This window comes from Hippocampus guttulatus, chromosome 5 (genome assembly GCF_054856545.1).
Source record: "Hippocampus guttulatus isolate MCC_2025c chromosome 5, RoL_Hgut_1.0, whole genome shotgun sequence".
In the NCBI taxonomy this organism is placed as follows: Eukaryota; Metazoa; Chordata; class Actinopteri; order Syngnathiformes; family Syngnathidae; genus Hippocampus; species Hippocampus guttulatus.
This window is the reverse complement of record NC_141265.1, coordinates 5,627,604-5,648,916: the sequence shown is the minus strand read 5'-3', so window position 1 is coordinate 5,648,916 and position 21,313 is coordinate 5,627,604. Positions and strand designations below refer to the sequence as shown.

Genomic DNA, 21,313 nt, shown 5'->3' with positions numbered 1-21,313 from the left:
AAAAAAACGACATAGTATAGTAAGGCGTTTTTGAGCCGAAAAAAACGACATAGTATAGTAAGGCGTTTTTGGCCCGAAAAAAACGACATAGTATATAGTAAGGCGTTTTTGAGCCGAAAAAAACGACATAGAATAGTAAGGCGTTTTTGGCCCGAAAAAAACGACATAGTATAGTAAGGCGTTTTTGGCCCAAAAAAAACGACATAGTATAGTAAGGCGTTTTTGGCCCGAAAAAAACGACATAGTATAGTAAGGCGTTTTTGAGCCGAAAAAAATGACATAGTATAGTAAGGCGTTTTTAAGCCGAAAAGGCCTTACTATCCATGGTCGTTTTTTTCGGCTAAAAATTTCGTCCAAGAACGCCTTACTATACTATTTCGTTTTTTTCGGCTCAAAAACGCCTTACGATCCAAAAAAACGACTTCAATAAGCCTTACTTATAAGATAAGATATCCTTTATTTGTCCCACACTGGGGAAATTTACAATTTCAAATTTATCATGTTGGTCAAAGAAAGAAGGGATATGGTTGCAACCTCTGGGGGATTGAACACCCAACCACTAGTTTGGGACATGGTTTCTCTACCCCTAAACCACACCAGCACATAACTTCTTGTTTGTTTTGTGTTGTCTTCAATAAAGCTGAAAATGGTGGTTAAAGAGGTGTGACCTTGTTGCAAACACTGAGAATCGAACACCCAAACGCTGGATTTGGGACTTCAGCTTTCTACCACTGAGCTAACCCACCACAATGAACCTTTGGGTTGTTTTGTGTTAAAGAGTAGACATTGTTGCAACAACCAGGGATCGAACACTCAACTTCTGGTGTGGCATTCCATCACTCCATCACTGTACCAAAGCACCACAGTGGAGTTGTGTTTTTTTATTAATCATGTTCGGTTTTTTCGGCTAAAAACTCCTTACTACACATGGTCGTTTTTTTCGGCTAAAAATGTTGTCCAAAAATGCCTTACTATTTCTACATGGTCGTTTTTTTTCTTCCAAAAACGCCTTACTATACATGGTCATTTTTTTCGGCTAAAAACGCCTCACTATACATGGTCATTTTTTTTGGGCTAAAAAACTCTTACTATACATGGTCGTTTTTTTCGGCTTAAAATTTCGTCCAAAAACGCCTTACTATACATGGTCGTTTTTTTCGGGTAAAAATTTGCTCCAAAAAAGCCTTACTATACATGGTCGTTTTTTTCTGTCCAAAAAGGCCAAACTATACGTGGTCGTTTTTTCCAGCTAAAAATTTCATCCAAAAATGCCTTACTCTACATGGTCGTTTTTTTCAGTGAAAAACGCCTTACTATATATGGTCGTTTTTTTTTGGGCTAAAAACACCTTACTATACATGGTCGTTTTTTTCGGCTACAAATTTTGTCCAAAAATGCCTTACTATACATGGTCGTTTTTTTCGTCCAAAAAGGCCTTACTATACATGGTCGTTTTTTTCGGGTTAAAAGGCCTTACTATACATGGTCGTTTTTTCCAGCTAAAATTTTCATCCAAAAACGCCTTACTCTACATGGTCGTTTTTTTCAGTGAAAAACGCCTTACTATATATGGTCGTTTTTTTTGGGCTAAAAACACCTTACTATACATGGTCGTTTTTTTCGGCTACAAATTTTGTCCAAAAATGCCTTACTATACATGGTCGTTTTTTTCGTCCAAAAAGGCCTTAACTATACTTGGTCGTTTTTTTCAGCTAAAAATTTCGTCCAAAAACGCCTTACTATACATGGTCGTTTTTTTTCGGCGAAAAATTGTGTCCAAAAATGGCTTACTATACATGGTCATTTTTTTCGGCTAAAAATTTCGTCCAAAAAGGCCGAACTATACACTGTCGTTTTTTTCGGCTAAAAACGCCTTACTATACATGATCGTTTTGTTCGGCTAAAAATTTTGTCCAAAAATGCCTTACTATACATGGTCGTTTTTTTTCGTCCAAAAAGGCCTTTCTATACATGGTCCTTTTTTTCGGCTAAAAACTTCGTCCAAAAATGCCTTATTATACATGGTCCTTTTTTTCGGCTAAAAACTTCGTCCAAAAATGCCTTATTATACATGGTCGTTTTTTTCGGTTAAAAACGCCTTACTATACATGGTCGTTATTTTCAGCTAAAAATTTTGTCCAAAAATGCCTTACTATACATGGTCGTTTTTTTCGGCTAAAAATTTCGTCCAAAAACGCCTTACTATATATACATGGTCGTTTTTTTCGGCTAAAAACGCCTTGCTATACATGGTCGTTTTTTTTCGGTGAAAAACGCCTTACTATATATGGTCGTTTTTTTCGTCTAAAAACACTTTACTATACATGGTCGTTTTTTTCGGCTAAAAATTTCGTCCAAACACGCCTTACTATACATGGTCGTTTTTTTCGGCTAAAAATTTCGTCCAAAAACGCCTTACTATATATACATGGTCGTTTTTTTCGGCTAAAAACGCCTTGCTATACATGGTCGTTTTTTTCGGTGAAAAACGCCTTACTATATATGGTCGTTTTTTTCGGCTAAAAACACTTTACTGTACATGGTCGTTTTTTTCGGCTAAAAATTTCGTCCAAAAACGCCTTACTATACATGGTCGTTTTTTTCGGCTAAAAATTTCGTCCAAAAACGCCTTACTATATATACATGGTCGTTTTTTTCGACTAAAAATTTTGTCCAAAATGCCTTACTATACATCGTCGTTTTTTTCGGCTAAAAACACCTTACTATACATGGTCGTTTTTTTCGACTAAAAATTTTGTCCAAAAATGCCTTACTATACATGGTCGTTTTTTTCGTCCAAAAAGGCCTTACGATACATGGTCGTTTTTTTTCATCCAAAAAGCCCTTACTATACATGGTCGTTTTTTTTCATCCAAAAAGCCCTTACTATACATGGTCGTTTTTTTCGGCTAAAAACGCCTTACTATATATACATGGTCGTTTTTTTCGGCTAAAAATTTTGTCCAAAAATTTTATGGTCGTTTTTTTCGTCCAAAAAGGCCTTCCTATACATGGTCGGGGTTTTTTTCGGCTAAAAAGGCCTTCCTATACATGGTCGTTTTTTTTCGGCTTAAAATGCCCTCCTATACTTGGTCGTTTTTTTTTTTCCGGCTAAAAACACCTTACACATGGTCCTTTTTTTCGGCTAAAAACACCTTAACTATACATGGTCGTTTTTTTCGGCTAAAAACGCCTTACTATTTATGGTCGGTTTTTTTCGGCTAAAAACGCCTTACTATTTATGGTCGGTTTTTTTGGCTAAAAACGCCTTACTATACATGGTCGGGTTTTTTTCCGGCTAAAAACGCCTGACTATGCGTGGTCGTTTTTTTCGGGCGTAGGGGTGGTGATGGGGTGGCATTGAGAGTTATGAAGCACATAACCCAAACAGATCAGTAATCCCAAGTTATGGTAGAGTTCATCGCTTGCATTTAATGTTTTTAAGAAAGTTCCTTTCAAGACAGTCAGTACAAAACCAATCGCCACTCGGTTCCTTCCGTAATTTCATACACGACAAGTGGAATCATTCATAAGGTTTGTTAGGACAGTCGTCTGAGTCACAAGCAAACATTATTCCGTCTCTGTCCCCATTGCAGATACAGTAGAGACTAAGACTTTCATCAGGGGTATCAGATGCAGATGGTCCGCTTGTGTCTCGCTTTGATGACCGAGCTGTCTTCTTTGACGGTCTGGTCTCTTTAGCTTTCTTCGACGGTTAAGCAGACGTGGCTTTACTGGTTATGGTCGTACCCATCCACAAACAAAACGGTCGTTGCTCTCCAAACTCTTGTAATTCTGAAAGTCCTTCATTTTGAAAAAAGGGCTTGGCTGACAGATTATATAGTTCACAAGATCTGGATAGGTGATTTCGGGAAAATATTTGTAATCTTCACTCCATTCAGATTTCTCAATCTGATAAGGATCCTTGCCAATAACAGCATTTTTTTCTAAATACCGGCTATATGCTTGCTTGTTCAATGTTTCAACATACTTCTCCATGTCGTGTGTGTTCACAAATCACCAAATTTCAGGAAACAACTCTTTCGTGTCGAAGTCTGCGTAGAGAAAAATGCTTGCGCGATCAGCGCAAGCCCTCCAATATTGCGCGCCGCACGGAATTGTGGGATACTGTTACTATTTTTAGCAATAAGGACAGAACCTGTGTTCAATTAGCCTGCCATGCATGTTTATGAAATGTGGGAGGAAACCAGAGTACCCGGAGGAAACCCACCCGAGGAGAACATGCAAACCCCACACAGGGAGGCCGGAGCTGGAATTGAACCCGATACCTCTGCATTGTGGAGTCCACGTGCTAACCACTGGACTACCAGTCCACCTATGAGTAAATTAAGACGTCATAATCTTAACCATCTCTCCACACACACACGCGCGCCCGCACGCGCACATACACACGCACACACACGACATATTTGTTGAATATGTCAGATGGTTTACGCCACAGGGGTGCCCAAACGTTTTGGACCGAAGATCGACTTTTCGATCAACCAACTTCCCGCGAACAACCATTCAGACAGTCACCGAGTGTGAACCGATCCCACACTGGCCGCACAGGTCAGGCAACACCATCAGTGGCTCCGAATACATCAGATATTAATATTAGTTGAATCCCTGAAAACTTTTGGGGTGAAAAAAAGTGCTATACTGTCATGCGGCAGAAAATGTGGTCATAGGTACTGGAATTCAATGTGAAGCAGTACTACAATGAGAATTTCAATTCAATTTAGTAGTTCGGCGATTCACAGGATTTATATCGTTAAATATTTGTTTGTAAAGAAAAATGGAAACTGCTTACAATTGCCTCCTCAATTGTTGTAAAAGGAATAACACATTTGAGAAATGTTTGAATTTGGAATAGAATGTGCGGTGTTCCCAATGCATTTCGAAAATGCAATCAGCTTGCAACAAGGACTTTGAGCTTTGCTTACTCTTGATAAACTGCTTGTTATTCTGACCATAAACTGGCAACTGTTGATGTAAATGAAAACTGTACTTCACGAATGTATTCACCAGAGAGCAATATTAAATTGTATTTACTTCAAAGTCGAATGGAAAGCTCGATTTGAATGAAAACAAAGCACAATGACCCATTATTGTGACTTTTATTAACAAAAAGAAATGGAGAATAGAGAAGGGATAAAAGAAACATCTTTTTATGTTCAACTCAAGATACTTTTAAACAGCAACAGTTATAAACAACCATTTACACAAGCTGTACAAATATTTTTTCCCTCAAGATTTTCATTGATTCAAAATAACTTAAATAGGTTTCTATGTAAAAGTGCAAATCCTTATGCATAAAAGAAGACCAACGGTGACAAGTGGGATGCTTTGATGAGTTCACTGGCAATCAGGTTTTAAAACACCACAAGCATATTTCAACTTACTAAACTATTCCGTCATACATAATGCTTTAAATGTACAGCATTCATATGTGTAGAATATCCCTCATATTATTAGGGTGCTGCGCATTGCAATCAAGCTGTGTTTCCGAGCATACTCTCATTCACGACTATATTGTAAAGCCGATGAAAAGTATCGGATCCTTCCCAGCGGCTTGTGCAACACGACTAAAGATACCCGCAAACTGTAGTGTTCTCCTGGAAGTTCATGGTCAACATTACGGGGTAACAACTATTTTCACTGATAATGTTTGGACTAAATCTTCTGTACAGGATGAACCCAGATATGTTTGCATTCCTACTTCACATAATTTGAAACAAACTGTGTGTGTGTTAAGAGGGTTGGTGGTTCTCCACAGTCTTTGGGCAATGAAGCCAGAAGGGTGGCAAACTAACAAGAGAAGCAAGCCATAAACTACAGGGCCTTACATGCTCCCGTGTTAACATGCAACTGATGCACAAAAAGTGAAAGGAGACAAAAGGGAAGAGTATTACACTGCATATCTGTCCTCTACGTACTGGTCACCTTGGAAGGGAAATTGGAAATGTGTCACGTGAAAGGAGGAAATAGCATGGAGTCAGTATGGCACCAACTATGACTTTTGCTCAGCTCCTGCAGCGGACTGGGCTGCACTCTCTGGTTTTAAGATCTGGTAGGTGATGAGGTACTCTGGGAAGGCCTGAGGGGAAAAACAAACAACAGCTGGGTGACAATGAATCATCTGCGGTGCTTGCGCTGCGTCTGAATTGAAAATGTACCTGCTCTCCTCTGTAAATCACATACTCGGCGTAGGCCAAGCCGTTAACGCTCGGCCGCCCGATCACCGAGTGGTGTCCTGGGGGAGCGTGGGCCATTTTCATGGCACTGAACTGGAGGAAGGACTTCCCGAGAGTCACCCTGCAGAACAGCATCTGCCTGCAAGTCGCACAGCAAAAGAAAGCGTTTAGACCACGCGTGTAAAACTCAAGGTCCGGGGGCCAGATCTGGCCCGCCACATCATTTTATGTGGCCCGCGAAGGCAAATCAAACATGTCAACTTCCATGATGCATACTAAAATTCTCATAATGTAATAAATAAGAGACATATTGTTAGCATTTTCTTGTGACCAGAACCCTCATTCCAGTCACTTAAACAGTAGTTGAATAAACAGTTATTATTGACTTATTTTGATATGGTTTCACTCATAACGGCTCTCCAAGGGAAATGGGAACTAAAATGTGGCCCACAACAAAAACGAGTATGGTATAGACCACGACCTATTTCAAGAGGAGCACACCCAAATCACTGCGACATTATTTGAAACGGTTACTTCACCTGTGGCACAGGTAGCAGGAGCGGTCTTTGTGGGTCGGACAGCCTGTGCCTCCGCCGATGCCGTAAACGTACTGGTTGCTCTTGGAGGAGTTCTCGGCGAAGTAGATGCCCGCCCCGAACATTCCTCCGATGTAGGCGTGACGCTCATCGAAGCCTTTGTGGATGATGGCATTGATGAAGGGGGAACCTGAGGGAAGACACTTGTCAAGATCACACACAACACTTCGGTGGCAGCCAATTTAGAGCATTCCGACTGATCCATCAAGGCTCACAGAATATCGCGCTTTATGGCTGTCAACACAGCAACTATCAAATGAAAGATTAGGCTCACATCACGTAAAATAAATAAATAAAAATAAACACAGAAAATGAGCTGTTTGTGACAGGAATTTCCTTTCCCATCAACAATGCAGTTGATGACAATTCAAGTCAAAGTCGCTCAAAGAGCCAAGCTTTCATTTGATTAATTCCTGGTTTGCGCCCATAAATTCCACGGGAATTCCGTTTTCAATTTTGAACATTTTCTGAATTTGCAAACCGATTTGCATTTGATTCATATTTGAACTTTTTGAACCTCCTGATGACCAAGGCAGTAATGCATTGCATGAACGTTCAGCACGGACAGCGGACAGGCCTCGCGGTGGTCCAAAAATCCACCAGAGTGCAGCTGAGCAGATGTGCGTACCGTGAAACAACATGCGTTCATTGTGGTGGTTGTGGTTCTCGTCTGCGATCTCCTTTTGCCGGTGTGTGTAACGCTCCCTCAACTTCTTGTTCACCACTTTTTGGATCTGTGGGCCAAAGACAGTATTTATTTTGATGAGACAGTGTGCAACGCTCACCCGGAAATGTGGAAACTCCTCAATATACTGACAACTAAATAGGATGTGAAAAACAGACTTGACCTTGATTATGTTGTATCTGCTGAACACGCCACCTGCGTTGCCTCCATCTCTGTGCTCCCTGATGGTGCTCTGCATCTGAGAGACAATAAAAACACGTTTCATGTGGGGTTCTTTCCCCCCCCCCCCCCAATTGGCCCATTTGCTAACTGTGTGGGGGTTGGTGAGTGGGTGGTTCTGCTGATAGTGATGCTACAGTATCCAAATGCCACGATATATTAATCATGATATGAACCTAATGATACGATAATCATGATGAGATTTTGGGGAGGCTGGTGAAATACAAAATGTCATGATACTGTATAAAACCTAAACTGTATTTATAAAGTACTGTAAAATAATGATTCATGCATACAAAATACATGCACAGAGAAAACTCAGCCTGTCATCACCCCAATATTATGTTTTTGTACCGAAGAGCAGCAGTGCCAAAGACAAAATCTTGGCCAGAGATTTTTATTGCAATATGTTCTCCGTGGTTCAGAGGTGCATCGTGGTCTATGTAGTACACAATGCTGTGTTCGGCTGAAGCGTCTGAAAAGTAATATTTTTTTCCCTACGAAGATGTGCTGCTTTTGATATCGTATCATGACAACCATGGCAATTGTAACATTGCAATATCGCTTTTAGCATTACATTCCTAGCTGCTGATGGAAGTGGAATAAAAATGGAAACAATGAATGAGAGATGAATTTGGTGTACTCTGATTAGTTACTCATGTGTGCACTGGTACAGACAGACTATTTTGGTTTGTGAGAAATTTCCTCCAGTATGATGTCGCGCCGTTGTACAGCAACGCCAACGACGATCCCATTAATATACTGACAGGGATGAAAAAAAAATTAAACCACCTTTGTTTCTTCAGTTTTGTTCATTTTGCACAGGTACATTTTGTCAGCGATAATGACTGCAACAAAAATAACTCCGAAGTTTGAGAGCTGCTATTGCGCCACTTTGAATGGTTTTCTTGAAAAAAGCAATACATGTACAATCAATCTTAACAATGTCAAATAGGACAAGGCAATAAGAAACCAGCCGTAGTTTTGTCGTGTTCACTGCATTCTTCAGCTAATATACATTCAGTGATAACAGACATTGAAATGAACAAGAAATTGAAGAAGCAATATCTATATTTATATTAAACTTAATTGAACTGTGTACAGCTCTCTCTGAAACATTTATTTTTGTGCATGCAAACACTTTGTTTTCCTTCTTCTACCCCCAATTTTGCTGCTGTAGACTGTAAATTTCCCCAGTGTGGGACAAATAAAGGATATCTTATTATTATTATGGTCAAATATTTTTTTTCCATGACTATACGCTGTAATACATAACAACAAAAAACATTGACAGACCTTAGCCAAGGAGAGAATTTTCTTCACTGTACAAAATAGTTGAACAGATCGTTGTGGTGGCCATTACATTTTGGTGACAAGCCTGTTTAGTTTTGAAATTGGGCTGCCCTTAACCTCTCCTATTTGAGTTAGCGGGTGTTTATTTTGTACAGTCCCGGCCAGTATGTGCAGACCACCATCGACCTGAACATGAATGAGACTAACATACCTCCTCCTCCACTGACTGATACTCCTTGTCATCGGAGGCGAGGTCTATGAGGATGGTGCCTTGGTTGGCACAGTGGAATGTCAGATATGGATTGGCACCTGGGGTCGACGCAATGAGAAAAAGTGGTTACAATTGCTCAAGTGAAACATTTCCAAGTGGCAGTGACCTCAAATAGGCCTTCTCACCTTGCTGACCACCCAGCAGCCTCTCTACGCCCTTGATAAGTTTGTGTCGGTGCCCATAGGCATTGATTCCGATTTCCTTCAACTCCTCGTGACCCATGTCAACAAGGACATCCAAAGTGATCTAACATGAAAAAAAATTAATTGGATTAGGATTTCAAACTGATGCCTAAAACCAGCTTTCTCATGCTTTTGATGAGAATGTGTTCCCAAATTCACTAAAGTGAGCTGCCAATTTGCCATCATGCATTTATATTCACATTGAATATTTTTGACATTGTCTTTATTTCTCACCTGCTCTCTTTCAAATATGTCCCTCAAGTGTTCCAGGCCCAAACTCTTGAGGAATTGACTGATATTCATGTCCAGCATTGTCACTATTTGGGAAAATAAAGAAAGAAAAGAAGGTTTTTGTTAACCACCTTCGGAAACAAATTACTGAGGACCTAAGAGGCAGATTGAATAATCTTACAGTCTCCTTCCTTGCGGTGCGTGCCTGCGGCTCCATCTGCCACTCCTGAACTGCCAGCAGCTGCACCGCTGGCCAGCTCATTGAGCGGCCCGGCTAGATTGTCTATGCTGCTGGCGGCTGATAAGCAGGACGGTGTGGAGGCTGGCGAGATGACAGAGGCGCTGACCACTGTGGCCTGTGGCTTAAAACAGATTGGGAGAGCGTCCGGGGGCATGGCGTCCATAAGAAGGGCCCGGATGTCGTCAGCCTAAAAGTGCAACAACAGAAAGCGTTCCAGTTTAAAGAGCATAAATCCGATCACTTATAAGACGAAAGACGAGTTCAGATGAAGATGAGACGCATTCATATCCGTAATGGGGTACGAGTGTTGATGTTTTGGTGATGTTACCGTGGCCAGGTCCAGAGCTGTCTGACCTTCCTGGTTCTTCATGGTGGGATCAGCCCCATGAGCCAGCAGCAGGGCACAGAGCTGTGTGCGGCCTTTCTGGGCTGCCTCGTGCAGGGGCGTGAAAGCCCATTTGTCTGTGGCATTCACGCAGGTGTTGTACTTGATGAGCAGGGCAGCAATGTCAACATGCTATCGGAGAGGGAAGATAACACAAGCCACAGTTTTTATTTGGAGAACTAAAAAGGAGATATTTCAATCAAAGAAAGGAGGTAGCTGAAGCTACCGAATGCTTTAAGAGCTAGGTGGGTTGAAACTCACGCCATAGGAAGCAGCATTATGGAGCGGGATGAGACCTCCTTTGTCTTGAGCGTTGACGTCTGCCCCGTGTTCCAGCAGATACTCAGCCACTTCAAGGTTGTTGTAGCCAGCTAAGGAGAAAACAGGAATCAGTCGAAAATTGTAACAAGCGCAGCAAATCAATTATCCAGTCCCCATAAGGACACCCACAGTGAGAAGAAAAAGTGTGTGAGAAGTGACCGGTGTCAGATCAGACATCCACAAAGGTAGCGCTCAAGGTCATCAGTTGACGTCCGCATACATTCTTTCAGGTATGGCTAGTGAGTTCTGATTTTACGTAAAATGTTTTATCCCAGAGACACTACAGCAAAACGTGATGGAGAGATTGCAGTTCCTCCATTCATCTACTTAAAACAAAAAACACATTCTTAGAATTAAAAAAAAAAGGGGGGGGGTCATCATCTCGACAAAATGTCATGTTGGTACACCTGTAACAGGGCCAGCAAAAAACTAAATCTGTGAAATGATAAATACCTGACACATTCTTTTTACTATATCCTATACATCCTTTGACTCACCCGCTTTTCTCTTGATGTCCATGGGGAGGTGAGCGTTTTAGAGCCGGACAAACTTTTGTTTTCAATTACCAGTTTAAGTATTTTAATACATTACTGTGCCATATCATTTGTGTAGGAGCAGGCTGTATCACTGTAACTGATGGAAGGACATTGTTTTCTGCTTCTTCTGTCAAGCTTTGTGATTGAGACAATTAAACGCAGCCAATACAAGAAATCCCATTGTGCGTCATCAATATCCTTAAACACATCGCAGTTGGACACTACCGGTTACATTTTTGGTACACCTACCGATTTGACTCAAGAGCGACAAAGCCAGAAATGTGCCAAAATGTATCCATTACCTGCAAGGTGGAGTGGTGTGGAGTTGCGGCCCTGAGTGTCTCTACAGTTGATGTTCTCTGGGGAGCAAAGTTTCTGGACACGAGCCAGGCAACCTTTTTTGGCAGCATCCAGCAGGGCAGCATCACCCCTCAGAAGGTCCTGGATGTCAGTGTCTCCATCCTTCACCATGTCGAGTGGCATGTTGCCATCGCGGTTCTTCTTGGAGGGGTCTGCCCCATGCTGAATATAGAGGTGTTTTAAATGGTAATCACGGTTAATTTTCCAATCTTACAACTTATCCGTCACTGATTGAAAAGGTTCTCACTTTGAGCAGCAGTTTGCAAATCTCATATTTTCCTTTGGCTGCTGCCTCGTGGAGTGGGGTGAACTTCCACAGGTCAGCGACATTGACTGAGGCTCCGTGTCTTACCAGCAGCTCGGCGACTTCATAGTGGCCATATGAGCAAGCATTGTGAAGAGGAACCAAGCCGCTGGTGGGATGAGTAACAGGTGTAAATCTCGATTCTCCAGAAAGATCGCCCCTTGGATTTTTCTTTTTTCATTTGTGACAAGTGTCTAAAAATCAAGAGTGTAAAAAAAAAAAAAAAAAAACGCACCCCTTGTCCTTAGCGTGAACATCAGCTCCATGGTGAAGCAGATACTCCACCACAGCCACTCGGTTGTAACCAGCAGCAAAATGAAGGGGAGTGGAGTGGCGTCCCTCCAGATCCCGACAGTTAACATTTTGAGGCGTGCACAGTTGCTGCCACACAAAGAGAACATGACAACAATGAATACCGTGATGGATCTTAAAGTGAGCCTTTGAAGGCGAGAAGTAGGATGTTGTGAATGGTAGGGGCCTGTGAGTGACACGTCTGGCAAAAAGCTTCTATTCTGAGCGTCAAATCAAAAGATCCTTTTGTTGGGAAAATAAGAATCATCTATCATGTCTTCCCCTGAAGAGTCCAGAGGTGATTACTCCACTGGACATTGGAAATACCGTTGCCAGAAGAAAAGGTTATAGAAAAAAATTTACAAATAAAATAATCAAGAAAATGAGTCATGGCGCCAACTCACTTGCACAGTTTCCAGATCTCCTGCTTTGGCTGCCTCAAGAAATCTGTAGTCCACATCAGAGTTTCGCGTGGGAACATTTTCTGGAAGAAAAGAAAAAAAGCACAAGAAAAAAAGAGCGAATGTAAATAAAATCTGAACTGCCTTTACAAAAACTATTATTATCTTAACCACATTGCTCCTAAAAGTCTTAAACGAGGTGGAACAGCCAGTAGTTTTTATAGTTATTAGTTTAGTGTCCTCTAATTTTATTTTCTTACTAATGTATTTTCTTGTTGTCCTTTCAAGTTAGATTTAAAGTTGAATTTTCAAGGAATTTTCCTTTTCTCAAAATTCAAGGATATAAAGATCCAACAACTTTTTTGTAGTACCAACAGACATTTCCACAGGACATAGAACAAAATACAATCCCCGAGGTGCCAGCTTAGCCCAGTAAGTCATCAGACTTGTGAAAATAACATAAGATAAAATAAATATGAGGAAGAGATAATGGGTGATGGTTATTCAAGGGCTCAATGTGTGCAAAAATGCCAGGCATCAAAGATAAGGTGTGTATGCAGCAGGATGAAAAAGAAGAAGCTCGAGTTTCACATGATACTTACAACATCATGTCGTTGATCAAAAATAAATAAATAATTCCAAGAATTAAGTGTTAAACTTCCAGGGAGGAATGGGTGGGCAAGACGCTATGATGATAATTTGACTAGTTCAGGTTTCGTAATTAAATACATACTAAGTTTTGAAATCAATGAAAAAAGGTGAATTTTTTTTTCAACTTCTACAGAAAATAAGCACGATTATTAGTTTTTCCATAGTCGTCCAGCCCGACCATGAACACCGAAATGTGATTACCATTGAGAATCTGTTGTACAGCTTCATTTCCCATCTGGGCAGCAGTAAAACCCTGCAGTGACACAATGGACGGGTCGGCCCCATAGCTCAACAGCAGTTTGCAGGTTTGTATGTGACCAGCCAGAGCAGCCCGGTGCAGAGCAGTCTGTCCCAGTGTGTCCACGGCGTTCACCTGAAGTCAGACAAGTTAAGGGGGTTGGCGAGTGAACCATGTTTTCCAGCATCTTGGAAGGTTACTGCGAATATTTTCGAGCAAACTGAGGCTTAAAAATGCGAACCTTTGCTCCATGTTTCTGCAGCACCTCCAGAATGTCATTGTGCGCTCTCTCAGCAGCAACATGCAGAGGCGTCATAAAGCTGTGACGCACAAAAGAACAAGTGAATGCTTTCGCATCTCAAACTGAGAGGACTTTGTGATGTTAAGAGTTACAACATTCAAATGTAAAGTGTTGAAACAAATTGTGGACTTACTCTTTGTTCTTCTCGTTAATGTTGGCACCTTTACGTAGCAGCAACTCGGTCACTTGCTTCCTTTTTGGGTGGGGGGAAGCCACTGCACAATGCTTCAAAAGGAAAAAAAATGAGTACATAGGCCACATTTATTTGTTAATAAATAAATAAAACTTTATAATTAATGTAGTGTGGGACAAATAAAGGATATCTTAGAGTATCCACTGTAAATCACAAGTTCCAAAACCCCATGCCCCACCGGAATGTAACATTTAAGTATCATAGTTCTCACCAGAGCCGTCTCGTTGGTTTGAGGATGTTTGAAGCTGATAACTTCCAAAGCCAGGGTCTTCTTCACTTTGGTCATGTCTGCCTCTCGAGCTGCCTGGAGCAGCGAATGGCCTTTGAACTCATCTATACAGAATGAAAAGAGAAAATTCAGGGACCAAAAAAAAAATAAATCACTTTGGGTGTTGAGAGTCTGATTACAAGGTATTGTGTGATTTTCAGTCATTGCTGCTAAAGAGGACTCACAAGTTAATCTCTCTTTCAACTCTGGAGTGGGAGCCATGTCCACAGCACTCTTGCTGTGACAGTTGAGTAGGGTCGGGTCAGCCCCGTGGCTCAGCAACAAGGAGCAAACTTCCACGCGGTTCTTGGATGCTGCTTCGTGGAGGGGAGTGAACTGCCACAAGTCCATAGCGTTGACACAGGCACCGTGCTGCGGGAGGAAGCGTGAGGAAAACGCAAGCACACGGGAAAAATACTGTCAAGTGCACTGTGGTTCGTCATTACAAATTCTAAATGCATATCAATGAATTTCAACTTACTTTAAGCAAGAGCTCAGTAACCTCAAAGTGACCATAGGAACAAGCATTGTGAAGAGGAACCAGGCCGCTGAAGTCACAACACAGTCAGGTTTAGAGTCTGGGATGTTGCTCACTTTCAAGTGTTCAAGAAGGTCCTCATTATAGCGCTCACCCCTTGTCCTTGGCGTGAACATCAGCTCCATGCTGAAGAAGTAGCTGAACGATACGGACTCTGTTGTAGCCAGCAGCCAAGTGGAGAGGAGTCGACTGTATTTATAAAAAAATAAAATAAAAAAAGCATGTCTTATTCACATCAACGCAAATAAGGTTGGCTGGTCGGCTGCCTTGACTGTGCGCTGCCTTCGATGGCCGTTGGAGCAAGCAGCTGATTAGAGCCAGAGCCAATGTGATTCGGCTGGCTATGATAGGTGAGCTGCAGATGAATGGTGTACATGTACGTGATGGTGTCAACTCAGTGGAGGTGCGAGCAAAACACGGCGTCCAACTTAACATGCTGTCAGAGGTGAGAACTAACAATGCAAATTTCATTTGATTACATCTACATGACCTGTTCTGCAGTACAAAGCTGAAAATGTGTTCAAGTAGGGCGCTGCCAGTACCGACAAGTATGAAATTAAAAAAATAAAATAAAACAATTGGTAGACATTACAGTTGATGCAGGTGAGCTGCTTCCGTTGGATTATCCAGAACCTCAAATAAAATGTATAAATGAATGACTTAAACACCCTGTCATTTAATCCATCTCAAGCATTGAATACGCAATCATTTGGCCAGTTCTAATCTGCACATGATAAATTGCTATCAAATGTAACTGCGAAGGCATGCAACGATGCCATAAAATGCATTGTTTAAGGAAGCATATTCAAGATGAAGTACTAAACCAAAACTATTTCAGCCAAGAAAAAAAAATGTGAGTGAAAGCAAGGTTTTAAATCCAAGTGCAGTTGTTCTCTTTATTGTGTCTACCGTAAGAAAGATGAAGCTTGCAATCAAATACTCATTCTCAACCCAATTTCCATGCAGGAATATTTCTGGGGGGCAGGAGGGAGAAAAGTAACAATTCAATCAGTCATTCCCAATTCAATTTCCAAGCAGGAAGATTTTGTAAAGGAAATATTCAAACGGCAACTTCTAGATTACCGAATTTGCTGTGTAATGGCATCGTTGCTCAGTGTGAGATAACATTGAAAAAAGCAAGGTGCTTGAGAAACAGGTAAAAGGCATTCCAGATTACCAACCGGTTCATTGGGGGTGTGAGGTGGACACATTTCACTTGACATAATTGCTTGACAAAAGGCAAAAAGGAGCGAGCCTTTGGGCATGCATGGGCAACTGTCAGATATCATGTTAAGAAGGAAAAAAAAAAGCCAGATCAAATACTGTGTGGAGGCTGGGTGAATGATGGTGTGGGTGAGTGAACAGAGAAGACAGACGCTGAAGAAAGCAGGCAGTGAAACAAACTGAGCTCCTCTGCAAATTCAAAAACATGGCGTTTTCACCACGGACACATCATCCAAACACACGCACATGCCACACGCGCACACACAAACCCACACACACACACATACAGAGGAGCATCAGGGTGTGATACATGAGTGAACCACACACCCATGATGTGCAATTAATCGAGTGACAGCCAGCTTATTGGTCAAATAAAACAATGGATTAAAAAAAGGGGGGAAAAAAATAAGACCACAACAGTGCATCAATCAAGTGGCTGTTATCAAGGTCAACTTACCAGCATTTTTTGAGATGTTGACTGATCGACAAATGTTGCCAGAGTCACACAGAAAACAAAATGGGAAAAAAAATTACAAAACTGCAGCATCGGGTCATAGATAAATCTATTCTCCCCTCTAAGAAAAGACTGAAAACAAGGTCTATTTCATGAATCACTGTTATATCTGTCATACACGCAGTGAAATTTAGGTTAAACAGGTTGAGGGTGATGAGAGCCCTCAAGGGTTTTCAGCATCCAAGCGGTATACGGTGGGTTTAATGATGAAACAAAAAATAAATAAACAAAAAATATAAATCTAAGTGGGCTAGTTCATGCAGGCATCATGAAAAGCTACAGCATTGAATAACAAGAAATGAATGAAACAAGCGCATGACGATCCGGTTTACTGTTAGCATTTCATTATTGTGCAGATGAATGCACATTTGGGGGGGGGGGGGGGGGGATAATAAAACAAAAGTGCCCTCCTGGTGGTAGCCTCGGGAGGTGGGGCTCTGGATGACATGACATCAACATTAGCAATGCTTTACATTTATATCAGGAAAATGCTGTCAAGTGCATTGTGGATTGTCTTCGGACAATTAACCTTGCAATACACAACCGGTAAAGAGAAAGAAAACTCCACATGCCAGTGGCCAACACATGGTCATCGTGGAGAAAGTGGCGATCCATCCCGAGAACCACTCAAATAAAGAACTGTGAAATAAAAGCTCCAAATAATGAACACAAAGTCAATGTCCAAATAACACACAGGAGAAGATGAATTAGGCATCTGAGAGAAACCACAGATGGTGCAACATGAGAATTTTTTTTTGACAAGTTTAAGTGAGAGGTGCATGCATAATAATCAAACACGGCTATGAAAATAAAAACCAGCTAATCCTGTTATATGCAGTTACTAAGCATCCATTTAGAATACAGACAGCAACAGTACATGACACATTATAACAATGGCTTCATATCTCTTTGTGGTTATTTGATGCAGTTGTATTTGAATTACCTTGCGACCATCACTGGCATGACAGTTAACATTCAATGGAGTCAGAAGAGCCATCAGTTTCTCTTCATTTCCGCTCCTGGAAATATAGGTACGTACAATAGTTGATAAAACCTAACTTTCATTTCACAATTCAAAGACAATAATATCAAGTTGCAGCAGCTAACTATCTTAACTCTGATTAAGAGCATATATGTAGGCCTGTCACGATACTTACGTTGTCTTATTGTCAGATGACTAAAATGGACACAATATTTTTTTTACACACTTCACAAATGGTTATTTACCCATATGTTTATTTTTCATCCTAAGCAGTGAGTCATGCCGATTCATTCCCTCTCCTGTCACTCACCTTAATCCCAGTTTTGTGAATTGACTCGCACACAGGCACAGTACGGGTGAAACGGCAAGAGAGATTTGCAATTGCAATTTCACGAATTAATATTGATACTTTAAAGAATAAATCAATCAAAAAATTATTAAAATATTTATGTAACACTGACGTTCCAACAATGTACACACATATGCAGGCACATACACATTTTCTTCTTTTAATTAAGGCAGCGGCCCCCAAACTTTGAGTCACTAGTTATTTTCATGTGGAGAGATATTTTAAAGACATAGAAAGAAATAAAAACAATTGACTTCAAATATCAGCCACTGTTATCTATGCTTTGAGTCGGCATATTCCAACAAGTGTTAGGAAAGTAAAGACACAGGTCCCCGAAGGCGGAATAGTGATTGTTCTATGAGTAATTAAGTTTTCGTTAGCACGCACACATTTGTGGTCTGAGAAGTATTAAAAATAATAAATCTGGCAATGAAGTTTCACATTGTGTCACTGCCCTTGCTTCTCACCGCTAATATGAATCTACATAGGCTAGCAACAATCGGGGTAGCCTCAAATCATTAGCTTTTGGCTAACGTCGTACTCGTCTGCTCACTTCTCCGAATGGGTAAGCACTACGTGAGTGCAGCCCACCAGCGAAATGACACCGCATCTGCAATTGTCGCATTGTCAAAAATGCACCGCAATTCTCCACAAACTATTTTAATCGTTTTCATCCTGTTTGCGCAATTATGTGACCCAGGATTTTTTTTTGAAAATATCCATCACAAAAAAGATTACGGGATATTACGAGTTAGCTTTCAATGATTGCCCGGACAAATTCCGGAAAATCCGTAACAGTTGGCAGCTCTGTCACTTTATCAGTGGCATAAATTTTTGTAAGGTGATAGTTTCTGGGAAAATGTAGCGGCCTAAAAATGTTGTTATCATGACATTATTATTATGACATCAAACATCTCAAAAATAAGGTGGAGGAGACTCACCTTGCTGCTTCTAGGAGTTCATCTTTCTTGTATTCACCTATTTATTAATATAGTTAAAGATTAGGTCAAGGCATGAAACAACTTTCACAATATTTCAACTCTGTCAGAATGTTACACCTTGTTTAAAACAAAAAAATCTTTTTTTGGGGGGGGGGGTAAAAGTTGAGAATAGAAACTGACCGGTGAGCACTGCCTTGGCAGACGGGTCAGCCAGATCCAGCGCTGATTTTCCATCAGTGTTACGGATGTTTGGATCAGCTCCATGCTGGAGTAACACTACATTTACATGAGAAAACCAAAAACACTTTAAAAAGATCTCTGAACTGTGGCAATGGTTAGTTTTGACTGATTTTTAAAAACTAACCCTGCACACCATGCTCACAAGTTTCAATATGCACATACTGAAAAAATATGAAACAAAATCAAAGAGTAAAGTTTACCTATGCACACATCAATCTTTCCTTTAATGGCTGCCTCATGCAGAGGAGTGTAATTCCAGTTATCTCTGGCGTTGGGGTCTGCACCCTGACACAAGAGAAGGCTCACAACCTCAGCGTGGCCGAAGGAGCAGGCATTGTGCAAGGGGATCAGTCCTCCGTCGTCTCTGGCATGGACATTAGCGCCTGTCTGTAGGAGATGCTCCACCACATCTTTCCGACCAAAACCTGAAGTCATATTTATTTATATAGCCTTTAATCACAAACAGTCTCAAAAGGCTTCACATGCCCACAGTTGACAGTAATTTACATCTCCTGACCTTAACCCTCAGGAGGGCAAGGAGAAACAAAAACAAAAAAAAACATCTGGGAAAAAGTGAGAAACCTTGCGAGGGGGCGCAGTTGTGAGAATCCCCCTTCTAGAATGAACAGGCTGCAATGGATGCCGAGTGGGCAACATTTGACACAACAACGGAGTATCGTTTTAAAATGATGCTGCTTAGGAAAGAATTGATGTACTGTATATCCAAACTCAACAATTTATCTATATACGATCGAGTAAAGAGGTCGTCAACGAGTAGATCAGTTAAAACTGAGTTACCTTTGTTCAAACTAGATTAACTTAAAGTACACGACGCTGTAGTAGAATCATAGCGTGTGGGCCAGCTTGTTGTCAATTTGACACAGAACGACATAGAAGCGAGTAATCTTGCTGCCACCTGTGATTCGCTGGTTAACAAGGCTACATTCTGCCACTCAACTAAATGACAACATGTCGGAGTGGACACAAATATCGATGGAGGATTCCAATTTAGCGGATATGATGATGTAGCCAAGAGATAGCTCGTTATCTTAGCCTAGCTTAGCGAGACATACCCGCAGCAAAATGCAGAGGAGTCGATTTACGGCCAGCCATGTCTTTTGCGTTGACGTTCGCCGAATCGACAAGACGTTTCACTCTCGACACATCTCCGTTGCGACAGGCTTCGAACAACTCCCGAAAGGCTCCGCCGATTCCGCTGATACCGTCGGTGGGGCTTGTGGCTCCAGAGCCGGGGCTGGAGACGCCGCTGCCCCCAGAGGTGGTCGTGCTTGAGCTCACGCTGCTCGCTAGGACCGCGGCAGGCAGGTCCGAAGAGGCCAGAGCGCCTTCAATCCCTCCACTGCATTCGCGCTCAGTTTCATGCGGCGAATTGATCGCTGTCATCGGCGCAGCCGTCGAGTGAGCACCCGAAAGTGAGCTGTTCCTCGGCGGAGACTGTAAGCTGTTCTGTTGCTGCTGCGCTGCTGAGCGACGAGACACCGCCATTACAGCAGCTCGCAAGCAACAATAACCCCCTGCTCCGCCTTTCCGGTCAAAGTGGACGTGCTTCCGGTTTGTTACTCAATAAACATACAGGTCCCGAGTCCAGCCCGCGGGACTGTAATATCATTTGAAATGAAAATACATGTGAAATGATTCATTTCACATGTATTTTATTGAATATATTGCGATTAGAGCGTGTATGTCGATAAGCAAGTATGAACGTCAGTACAGTACCAGAACTCGGCTTTCTGGATGCATGTGTGTACGGACGCACGGAATGAGAGAGATGGAAACTTAAGTGGATTTTGCTGGTCCGTCATGCACCAGCGGCTGGACCAGGTGTCCGTCATCGTCAGCCATTCATTATTTCAAGCCGAACCAAAACTGTCATTGTCAGCAAGTCACTCCGCCATCGTGGTTATTTTAAGTGTGGTTCCGTCATTGCAAAATTACAGTTTGTCACCAATATTTTAGGATAGTTAGGAGAAAAAACAGTTTATAAAGGTAACGGTAGTGATGGGCACATTAGTAAGTGTCACCAATCCCTTGTCATTCGCCAGCGGCCGGATCCCATTAATCTTTATTTTAACCACACTTCCGTAATATGGCACAAAATGTGTTTGTGGTCTGTGGGACATATTTGAGAAGTCATTCAAAGGACATTTTTCATGTGATCACACCCAACAGGTCCGTTTTGCAGCCCCCCCCCCCCCGTCCCCGCTCGCTTGTTAAAAAATGTTTAGTCTTCTATATTTTTGATAGAATGTACAGTGGAATCTCCTCTGTCGCCTCTTTTCCAGTTGGATGATTTTCATGCAGTATTGCGAAGTTTATCACACACATGGGATAGGATAACTC

The 21,313-nt window shown here is 41.6% G+C and overlaps 1 protein-coding gene across 2 annotated transcripts; it reads right to left on the bottom strand.

The window, feature by feature from the left end:
• Positions 1-5,101: 5,101 nt before the first annotated feature.
• LOC147204726 (poly [ADP-ribose] polymerase tankyrase-1-like) lies at positions 5,102-20,491 on the bottom strand. Of its 2 annotated transcripts, XM_086111393.1 has the most exons (28): positions 20,026-20,491; positions 19,153-19,377; positions 18,893-18,988; positions 18,713-18,749; positions 17,384-17,459; positions 16,384-16,404; positions 14,797-14,891; positions 14,646-14,712; positions 14,350-14,536; positions 14,108-14,229; positions 13,837-13,928; positions 13,644-13,722; positions 13,366-13,537; positions 12,517-12,596; positions 12,057-12,202; positions 11,765-11,930; positions 11,460-11,679; positions 10,562-10,671; positions 10,244-10,432; positions 9,856-10,102; positions 9,678-9,760; positions 9,387-9,507; positions 9,202-9,299; positions 7,642-7,716; positions 7,422-7,527; positions 6,737-6,923; positions 6,180-6,336; positions 5,102-6,100 (listed from the first exon to the last, which is right to left on the bottom strand). In XM_086111393.1, exons 1-28 carry the CDS (start codon positions 20,456-20,458, stop codon positions 6,014-6,016), a joined length of 3,774 nt encoding a protein of 1,257 aa, XP_085967519.1. In that variant the 5' UTR covers positions 20,459-20,491; the 3' UTR covers positions 5,102-6,013. The 2 variants fall into 2 exon arrangements, with proteins under 2 accessions (XP_085967519.1, XP_085967520.1); XM_086111394.1 differs by lacking the exon at positions 16,384-16,404.
• Positions 20,492-21,313: the final 822 nt, after the last annotated feature.